General features: G+C 34.5%; 1 protein-coding gene across 4 annotated transcripts in view; it reads left to right on the top strand.

The window, feature by feature from the left end:
- Positions 1 to 4,210: 4,210 nt before the first annotated feature.
- LOC106179848 (DNA-directed RNA polymerases I, II, and III subunit RPABC3) overlaps positions 4,211 to 11,411 on the top strand; it is a 34,551-nt gene continuing 27,350 nt past the window's right edge. Inside the window, exon 1 of one of the 4 annotated variants that reach the window (XM_087017347.1) lies at positions 4,211 to 4,369. In XM_087017347.1, coding sequence (XP_086873473.1) covers positions 4,297 to 4,369 — 73 coding nt within the window. In that variant the 5' untranslated portion in view covers positions 4,211 to 4,296. The other 3 variants (XM_087017350.1, XM_087017348.1, XM_087017349.1) reach the window with 3 other exon arrangements.

The following is an 11,411-nucleotide window of genomic DNA, read 5'->3' as shown; positions in this document are numbered from 1 at the left end:
GTCTAAGGTCCACCGCGCACTTGCATTGCGCATGTGACGTCAGTCAATAACAAAAGCATGCTGTCTTCTCAGTTAAGCTTCAAGTAAGAACTTAAGTTTTGCGGTTTTCTACGTTTGATTTGAAATGACGATTTAAACGTATATCTTGTAAGTTGAATGTCCTCTTATTTTTTTAATCTAATTTGAATAAAAGAACTATGTTTTGTCTTTAGTCAGTTTAATTTTGAACTTCATTTTTACCCGTCTCGCGAAAGCGATGTACATGTACATATGTATTCATTAGCGTTTTTGGTACGTACTGTACAGTAGTAGTACACTGTGGTAGTACATGTGCCTCTCACAATAGTCATGGTGTTGCAAATGTCCGTCCAATTAAACATTTTGACGAATTACAAAATCACACAAATATATATATAAATGACTAGAAAAAAAATTAGATGCAGGTTAATTGTTTATTTTCCTCTCTTTAAAAACGTACCCACATTTATTTTAGAAGTACTGGTATTATATTGTCATATTTTAAAAGTCACACTAAGCTAGCCCAGAATGAAAAATTAAAAAAAAATTATTAGATTTTTGTGATGTCCCTTGTTATTCCTCTTCTTCTTCTTATAATTATTATACCAGTAATTCAAGCTGTAATTTTTATATCTACAGTACAGTAAATCATTCCTATTGAAAAAAAAATGAATGTCTTTATTGTTGTATTCTAACCAAAGCATAACTTCCATTTGGATATACCATATTGTACCCATCAATTAAATGTTGTGGACGACATTAACTTTGCTAGTTAAGAAAAAATTAAAGACAATTATTATGACGTTTTAAAAATATAAATTCAAGAAATTTGCCAAGAAACTGCATAGGACTACATTGTGGCAGCATCTGCATCAGGAAGGTATTCAACTCATTTGTTACACAATCTGCATGGTGTAAGCACTCAGCATAGTTGGACCCCTTTGCAAATTTTGGACAAACGATACCCTCTACCAGTGCGGCAGATTATATAGGGAAAAATGGAAAATCCACTCTGTGACTTTTGGTTAGTTGATAGTGAAGATATATATATATATATATATATATATATATATATATATATATATATTCGAAACTTAAGTGTATGTTTCACTTTGCAGAATGATTGACCCCGAACCACATCATACAAGGATTTACTGTTTAGCTGTAGGATTATGTACAAAAGGATAAAACAATTCTTTTTCATGTGTACATTACAGAATGCGTTACTCTTATTTCACCTATATACATTTCAGGTTTCAGGCCCTGCATGTACAAGGTACTGGTACAGTACCTTTGGGTTCACAAAACTGCTGCAATAGTTGTGAAATATCATTCCTCTTCATTTGTTGCAGGCCTACATTTTAGTCTTCAGTTAATTATTAGCTTCATTCACAAGCTAGGATTCACTGCATGGAAAAATGTTCCATTGTATCCTTGTAGATCACTGGACCTGTTGTGATCATGAATTGGGGGAAGAATGCAAATCCTCCTTCAAATTAATTTTTATTGGGGTTTTTTTGCAGTCTGGTTAGTTTCAGAAAACAAAGAGATTTTAAACAGACTTTTATTGAAGTATCCAACAAAGTACCATGTTAAATTGGTCCTGTTATATTTGCTCCCATTAACCATTGCAAGTTAACAGGTACAATCTTCAGGCAAGGATGGACAGAATACAAAGTACTGAACATGAACATGTATCGTAATCAGATTGTACATCATTCGCCTGATCATCAAGTCTGTACAAGTTTATGGACATATTGATTTTTTTCCAAATATTTATGAGAAAATTCAAATTTACAAATTGAACAAAATTCTCAGTTTTATTGAAAAATAGGAATTGAGGATTCTGCATCAGAAACATATTATTAATATTATCATTGATTAAACGTGATACGACTTTGGTGCTACATTAATAAATATGAAATTCCATTGTAAACTGTTATTGCAAGTTTTAAAACGAAATTCAAAATGTGTTAATAATTTAGCATGGCCTGACAGTAGAAATAACTGAAAAAACAGAACCCACAAAACATTTTTTTCTCTCTTTCAGGGTATACTGTACACTTCTAGTTAGTACATGAAATATTGGAACAATAATCTTCCCAACATCTCTTAATCAACCAAGGGAAAAAACCTTTGTAGAAATAAAAAAAAAAAATTAGGTCACCATGTAATACAACAATCACATTGATAGTGCTGATTATAGCTAGAGATAGTACTACTTATAGTACGTGTATTATGACATCTTTAAAATTGTGCTGATTATTAAGCATGACTAACATAAAGTTCACACCAAAAGTTAAACACCACAGATTTTGATTGGTATAACTGAGCAAGGGAACTATTGTATTTACAAATGTGATAAAAATACTTCAGGTTATCTATGATTTAGCAGGAGAGGACCACGTTTCTGACTTCCAGAAGTAGCAGAGGCCCTTGGCCTCTGTGAATTAGGAGGTCAATGTTAATTGACATTGGTAACACGAAAGTATTCCTCAACTCTCCTCAGCAGTAGTTTTACTGCATCTGAGCCATCAGTAGCGTGTCTGCTAACTTTGACAAACATCACTGAACATTTTGAATGATTCTCAGGCATGTCATAGACTCCATGTATTTCAGTGGGCATAAATTCTACATGACTGCAATGTTGAAATAATCCAAAACAAATATATAACTTGCATAAGGCACAGAGAATAAGCAAATCAGATGAGAAAAAGATTTTTTTTATTTGCACTGTTGAAAAAAAATAAGAGGTTTGCAAACATGGATTACATAAAACTGGAAAACCGTAACAACTTATTCATATGTTTGTGCATTTGATTTCGTTTTTCTGTTAAAATAAAGAATTTTTTTTTTTTTTTTTTTTTTTTTTTTTTTTGCATTTGCATTTGCACAAGTAGGCCTACTGCTATCAGGATACTAGAGTATGAAGTTTACTTAAAATCCTTTAAAGCATTACAGTAAAAAAAATGAAATTCTATAACCATGCAGGTTTAATTTTCATATCTCAAATTTCAGGATTTTATTTTCATGATTACTATTTTATACTAGTATATAGTTCTAGTTTGTTAAACTTATCCGAAAAAAAAGATTTTCAAAATTAAAAATCAGTATTCAAAAAAAAAAAATAAATAAATAAATAAAAAAGTCACAAGCCGTGGCTTTGCCACACTGTCACTAATTTTTTACATATTTTATCTATGTTTATAATTTTATTCTAATTCATTATAAACACTATATGTGAAAATTATATTTAAAGAAAAAAAAATTTCGAAGAAAATTTTCACCAGAATTCATACAGAGCTGTGGCACTGCCCTAAAAATCTGTCAATGGGATGTTAGTGCAGGAGGGTCCATACACTTATGTATTAATATTACTGCATGAAAATATGAGACAACATTGAAGGAAAAAAAGAACATTGTATGAAAATTTGAAACAACATTGAATGAAAAAAATTATTGCATAAAAGAATTGAATGAAAAATACTGCAAGAAAATATGAGACAACATAATATTGAATGGAAAAAAGAATATTGCATGAATAAGAAACATTGAATAACAAAAATTTCAATTGAATGAAAACTATAGCGGCAGACTCTCAACGCTGTTATATCCCATTGGCAATTACACATACATGCCATAGTTAGTATTGCGTCATTAGCGATGACCTATTTATATACGACCTTCACATGCGCAATGCAAGTGCGTGGTGGACCTTAGACTTGAGTCTTGGAACTAACGTCGACCACACTGTCACCTTCAGCGGTGAACGAACCAAAAAATAACAGAGAACACCACAATAGATTACCATAATGCAGAATTTATCAAAATTGGTTGATTATTTTAAATCGAATTAAACAAACTCGCCATGCACCCTACTGATGTGTATTTATCACTCCCGCCAAATATTTAAATCTGGGAAAATGCCGCACAAACTCCTAGCACACCACACTTACATTTTTTCACCTCATGATCTGACCATTTCCTCATCACTGGGAAAAGAGGGGGCAGAAATGAGGAATTAAGGGGGTACTCGTACGTACGTTTTAAAAGGCCTTAAGCATGTGATTATTTACACGAAAACGTGTTTGCACGTTACAAGAGGTCAGGTGCCAAAGATATTAAATCATTTGCATGTCATTATCTATAAAAAATGTACTTTGATACTTAAAATACCACTCGATACCACCCTTTCTCACTTGCGGCGTTCTAAAATAATGATTACGGAATCTCGAGCTCACGTGATTCGAAAATGGACGTGACCTAGTTTCTAACAAGATGGCGGGTGTTTTGTTTGAGGATATTTTTGATGTGAAAGATATTGATCCAGAAGGGAAGAAATTTGACAGAGGTAAGAATAACTGATTATTTATAATTAAACTTAAACACGTTTAGAACCATTATACAATCTGTGACATTTTTATATATTTAATTTAATATTTTATTTCTCAATCGGTGTCAACATGGCGCCCACGTGTTTTGAACGAATGTTGGACCTAGGCCAAGAATTATGACGAAGCATAGAGTGAGGGCATCGCTCACAAACAATAGGTAGACACCGGTCGTGAATCATTGCTGATTGATGGTATTTAAATCACGGTATCCATTTTGAGGAGTCATAAAGGCGTTGTTTCCTTGTCAAGCCAGGAAGGTGTGTGACCCGACCCAGTGTCAGCTGATCAGCGTTGTTGATCGTCAGTGTTGTTTTGACAACTTTGTTTACATGTAAATAGACCTGTTATGTCATGCCTGATTTAGTTAACACGCCATACGGGAAAATCTACAGGATAATTGCCTTGTCTCTTGGGCGTAAAATGGCAATTTCAGAGACTTATGCGAATCAAAACAATCCCACGTGGAAGGTGTTTTGTGATTCTAATTTCCTCTGCGTGGTCTGAAAAGAAAAGAAATTATGACAAAGTCTCTGTCACAGTGTCCTGTTCAGCATGACAGGTGTGAAAGGCGGACACAGGTATGTGATTTATAAAATTTGAGTATTTGGTGTTTTTTAGTGATTTTTCTCAAGCAAACGGTAAGCTTTAGATTAGATATACATATAGCCGAAACCAACACATGTTAGGGTGTTTTCTTTTGAATGTCCTGATTACTGAACTAAAGTAAGAGATACATTGAAAGTAGCCTTTTAATGTGAAATTCTAAGAATTTCTTTTCTTTGGTTTATCAAGTGCTTCATTTTCTTGGCACCATTGACATCCAGGTATGTAGTTGTTTATGCTTGATCTGGGCCAGATGTTCCCATAACCTTTGACTGAAACAAGTATTTTATTGCTTATGTCAGCACATCACGTGGCTCCTTGTCCTGGAAAGAAATCTTGCTTACACAAAATAAAATCAGTGCTGTGTATTTGACACTGAATATCTAGGAAGATAAATTAAGGGGAAATCCCACAGGTACAGAAATATGTGTGATTGTAAGAAATGTGTCGGATTCTGAGAATTTGGTTATTGTTTGTGCTCTGTTCATTGTTGCATACATTTGGATTTTCCCAGTTTATGACTTGTATTTTCATAGAGGAAGTACAGGTGAATTAGACTTAAAATGGAAAGTGTGGCGAAATGGACTGTCAGATTTAAAGGAAAATATTGTGTTTGCTTCAATAACAATAAGATGTTTTATTTATTTATTTTGCCATTCAAGAATGGAGTAAAAGTAACTTGATAGCTTCTTCAGTGGCACAGAGGGATATAAATTTTCTTTTTATTTTCCAATTTGTAATTTTTTCCAGCCCATCTGTGGAGAATGAATAATAACAGATGATCTGATGTTATTTAAGTGAACAGCATTTCCAGTGTAGAGTTGCTATATTTATACTTGTTCCTGATTCACTTAGAATGCACTTAATACCATTTGTACTGGGACAGGCAAACTTGTGGAACTGTAAATATTGATGATTCACAGCCTGGAGTATCGGGGAGCAGAGAGAAAAAATTAAGTTTAAACTGGTGAAATGAGATAGCATTCCCAATAGTGTTCATAGTCACCAGTACAGTCTGGTCAGTCTTGCTGGAAGATTGAATTCATTTGCATTCTTTTTACATTGTAGTTTTTATTGGGCTTCCGTGGCTTTTTTATTTTATTTTATTTTATTTTATTCAAATTTTGCCATCTTTTGTTATTTGACAGTTAACCAAATATCATCAGATCTCTTTATCAGTATTATTTCTTTAGTACCATTTCATCATTGCTCTATGAGTACGTATTACTTGTTCATTACTATTTCGTTATTTCTCAAACAGAGAAGAAAGCCATGATAACTTTTTGAAAATGTTTTGTTAAAGATGTAAAATTATTCCCTGTGTTTACAGAAAGTGAAAAGAGATTGTATCGTAGTTGCCAAGTGAGATTGGGGCTTTTCTTGAAGTACATGTTAACCTATTTTTAAAGTAAACATTTGGAGGATGAAAAATAAATCTTGAAATTCTTTCGTTTGATTGCATAAGGCATGAAAGATTTTTTGATAGATTTCAACATAAAACAATACAAACACTCATTCAACTACATCTCACTCGCACACATATATTTGCATGTACATGCATATGTAAGCTAACTTCTCTGTTTATCCAAGAAAGAATGCAATGAAATGCAATGAAAATTTGTATCGTGTAAAAATGAACAATGATCTGATGTTGAAGGATTTCTGTGAATATCTTTCACTGTAGCTTCAGTGATATGGTAAATATTCTGTGTTAGTAATTATTTGTGATCTGTGTTTGTTTGTGGCTGTATATATATATCATATCAGTCTACAGAATGGTGTGTGTCACTGCATGATGCTGTCAGGGAATATTAGTAATACGCACATTGATTTATTTGTCGCAAGCACTATTATGGTCTCGAAAAAAAGTGGGTTAATTTTCTTGAAGCTAGTACATGTGAACTTGAACAAAAGATTGTCTCTTGGTATTATTGACTCACTTTATGCTTCTCTGAAACAGGTCAAAGAACATTTGTAAGGAAATATTCTTTATCTATTTCAGTTTCTGCCAAAGGAGTTTAGTCCTGTGAGAGTTTTGCAGGTTTACATTAAGGCTATATTGCAGTTTATTTCTGAACTTGCCCTTAGGCGTGAAGCACTGCATTCGATCAGTATCTGGCAAGTAATGTGAAAACATGAATGACTGCCAAATACTTGATGCAATTCAATTAGAGAGTGTTGGGGGTGTGCAGTCCATGGCACCCTAATCACTAAGTGTGGTAGAGGTGCCGTCTTAGCACAATTTATTGCTCAACCAATACTGATAGCATTATTAATGTTTTTTGATACAGACTTAGTACTCGTGATTTTGGTTGTTATTATTATTGCGATTAATTGTAGATAGGAATCTAAAAAATAAAAGAAAGGAAAAAAAGAAAGAAAAAGCAAATAACTTGTGCAATAAAAAGTTAATATTTGTTTTAGATTTCTCAACATCTATACTTGTCCAAATGTTTTTTTAAAGAAGTGCAATAACAGTATTTTTATGGTTTATAATGTGTAAAGATTGTGTAAATCTTTGACTTTCTAAAGCTGCTTAATCCCTACATAATCCTCCTTGCATTGGCAGTGTTCTTTAGTATGACATAACATGCCAGTTTTGTGGTTTCCTCACTGCCGTGTCAGTTGCACAGCTTTATCCTGTACACATAGAAAACATGACCAAATAAAGCCATTACCTGGAGAAATTAATGTCCTGAACTTTAAAGGTAGAAGAAGAAAAGTAAATTCTTTGTTTGCATGCTTTTGATTCAATTTATTTTAGGTACTTTAAAAAGTATGAGCAGTTTGTCAAATTTAGGGCCTCTGATTTATTTTATATCACTGTAATTTACTAGTAATTATTTTAATAATGAAAATATCATATTAATTTAATTGAAATTTTCATTGGCTGAAGTTCAACAGTCATTTGGCTAGAATACATTTTACCCTTTGGGAATGAACTGACATTTGAATCATGCCCATTAGCTGATGAATTTTGTAAAAGTATTTAGTGGTAATAAGGGTCTGTATCAGATTTTAGTAAAAAAAGATTCCTAAAAGAAAAATCTACCATGATTAAGCCAACTTTTGTATGTCAGTAATGAGAGAGACCTAATATCAGCATCATTAAAGAAATACCTTTGATTGAAACAGGGTCATTTATTACATGGAATGATGAATAGCAGACATAACCCACCCCTTTGAAGTAAGGTTGAGTTAAACAAATTTTCTTTCTTCAGCCCCAAAAATGTTCAGATTTGGGGATGGGTCCTCCCTGCAAGCTAAGGTACATACTTGTGGTTCTTTTTCCTGTAAATTGACACCGTGCTCTGGTCAAGTTTCTTTATTTTTAATCACAAGGTAGTCTACCTCTGACACAACAGCAACACATCATGTGCCTCTGTGGTCACAGCAGGTCTCAAATGATTAATAACTTTTTGTGTAGCCAAGTATCTTGTTGTACTAGCCTTAGCAAAGAAATGAACCAAATAAATGCTACCTTAAGCAAAAGTTGTCAAATATTTGAAATAATCTGTGGATACTTTAGTATATAGCTGTTGTGTATCATACAGTAATTCTGTGTCTACTGGGACATGACGAAAGTTGCTGGCCCTCTTCACATTATGACAGCTAAACCCCAGCATGTGCTCGTGTGCACGCACGCACGCACGCACACACACACACACTAAATCACACACCCACACTGTCTGGTGCACACACACTTTGACAGCAACCCATACAATGACTCATAGTGATAAATATGACCATATTTATTGACAACTTATCTTTTTAAAAATATTAACGGAATAAGATTGATATTAAAACAGACCTAAATCCTTGCTATTTGTACCACCAGCGTTAGCGCTGGCGGTACACATGGTTTCGGTCTCGTCCGGATCGTTCCGCCGGCTCCGCCGGCTCCGCCGGCTCCGCCGGACGGCTACCGTTACCGCTTCTCCTCCTAGACGGTAAGGCCCCCCATACCCATCTCATGGATTTAGGTCACCTATAATCTCAACTCGTTCCACGTAAAATTTGGGCTTTGTCGGTATTGGGGTCTGGGTGTGGCACTCATTGCAATGCACCCTTGTCCAAAAATGGCAAAATTAAATGCTAATTATCTACCCTACGGAAGGAGTTACGGGAAAAATTTCTACAGACGGCTTTCCAAAAGTCATATGTGTAGATTTCAAATATACCCTCGGATTTGACCTTTGACCTTTACTTCAAGGTCAAATGGGCCAAAATTTTCAAAAAAATGAAATTTTTTACGAAAAAAAAATTTTTTGCCCTGTTATTCAGACACCACACAGACTTAACCAATAATATTATTGGAAAGTGTTACCCTTCAGGTCATCTTTCATCTCCGTGAATTTGGGGTCAATCGGTGCATTTTCACAGGAGTAGCGGCCATAAGATACCGAAACTGAAAACTGTCTCTAATTCGGGAACCGTTAATGCTAGAGACCCATTCTTTTTTGCATTTTGTAGAGCATGTAAAGCCCAACACTGGAGGTGGTCTCGGTTTTTTTGTATTCCATACGGTTTTCGAGTTACGCTGTATCAAAAAGTACATATTGGTGGTGAAAGGAAAATGTACGGAAGCCCACTGGTGCCATATGTAGAAAAAAAAATTATCTCGAAATTTCGAGATACTATTTTGAAATTTGAACAAAAAAATTTACCACCAGCGTTAGCGCTGGCGGTACACATGGTTTCGGTCCCGTCCGGTCCGTTCCGCCGGCTCCGCCGCCATGTTACCGTTACCGCTTCTCCTCCTAGACGGTAAGGGCCCCCGTACCCATCTCATGGATTTAGGTCACCTATAATCTCAACTCGTTCCACGTAAAATTTGGGCTTTGTCGGTATTGGGGTCTGGGTGTGGCACTCATTGCAATGCACCCTTGTCTAAAAATGGCAAAATTAAATGCTAATTATCTACCCTACAGAAGGAGTTACGGGAAAAATTTCTATAGACGGCTTTCCAAAAGTCATATGTGTAGATTTCAAATATACCCTCGGATTTGACCTTTGACCTTTACTTCAAGGTCAAATGGGTCAAAATTTTCAAAAAAATGAAATTTTTTACGAAAAAAAATTTTTTTGCCCTGTTATTCAGACGCCACACAGACTTAACCAATAATATTATTGGAAAGTGTTACCCTTCAGGTCATCTTTCATCTCCGTGAATTTGGGGTCAATCGGTGCATTTTCACAGGAGTAGCGGCCATAAGATACCGAAACTGAAAACTGTCTCTAATTCGGGAACCGTTAATGCTAGAGACCCATTCTTTTTTGCATTTTGTAGAGCATGTAAAGCCCAACACTGGAGGTGGTCTCGGTTTTTTTGTATTCCATACGGTTTTCGAGTTACGCTGTATCAGAAAGTACATATTGGTGGTGAAAGGAAAATGTACGGAAGCCGACTGGTGCCATATGTAGAAAAAAAAATTATCTCGAAATTTCGAGATACTATTTTGAAATTTGAACAAAAAAATTTTTTATCTCGAAATTTCGAGATAGCATTTTGAAATTTGAACAAAAAAAAATTATCTCGAAATTTCGAGATAGCATTTTGATATTTGAGCAAAAAAATTTATCTCGAAATTTCGAGATAGTATTTTGAAATTTGAACAAAAAAAATGCTATCTCGAAATTTCGAGATAATTTTTTTTTTCAACATATGGCACCAGTCGGCTTCCGTAAAAATGTGCAGTACGGTAATGGATAATAAATTTTGAACTCCGGAAAAATAAAACATAATGCTTGGCAAAGCAGACAACTTGTGGTCAAAAATGACATTATTTTATCAAATTTAAACTTCTGCAACTTCAGAGAACCTCCCATTTCAAGAACTTTGACCAAAATGACCTTTTCTTTATTTTAATTAATTTTTTCTGTAGGAAATTTATGGCACATTATGGTAACTCCAAAATTATAACATTTAGTCCCTTATATCTCCAAAACTGGCAGAGATAGGTCCATAGTTACTATTGAAGTTGAATAGGAAGTCATATACTGGCAATCTTACTGTGACCTTGACATTGACCTTTGACCTACTTTTCACCATGAACTGAACTTTGCAAATTTTGCTTCCCTTTTATCTCCAAAACTGGCAGAGATAGGTCCATAGTTACTATTGAACTTGCATAGGAAGTCATATACTGGCAATTTTACTGTGACCTTGAAATTGACCTTTGACCTTCTTTTCACCATGAACTGAACTTTGCAAATTTTGCTTCCCTTTTATCTCCAAAACTGGCAGAGATAGGTCCATAGTTACTATTGAAGTTGAATAGGAAGTCATATACTGGCAATCTAAATGTGACCTTGAAATTGACCTTTGACCTACTTTTCACCATGAACTGAACTTTGCAAATTTTGCTTCCCTTTTATCTCCAAAACTGGCAGAGA

Source organism: Lingula anatina, chromosome 7 (genome assembly GCF_051362555.1).
Source record: "Lingula anatina isolate TDL-2025a chromosome 7, LinAna3.0, whole genome shotgun sequence".
NCBI lineage: Eukaryota > Metazoa > Brachiopoda > Lingulata > Lingulida > Lingulidae > Lingula > Lingula anatina.
Note: the sequence above shows the minus strand (reverse complement) of the source record. Positions and strands in the feature narration are given on the sequence as shown.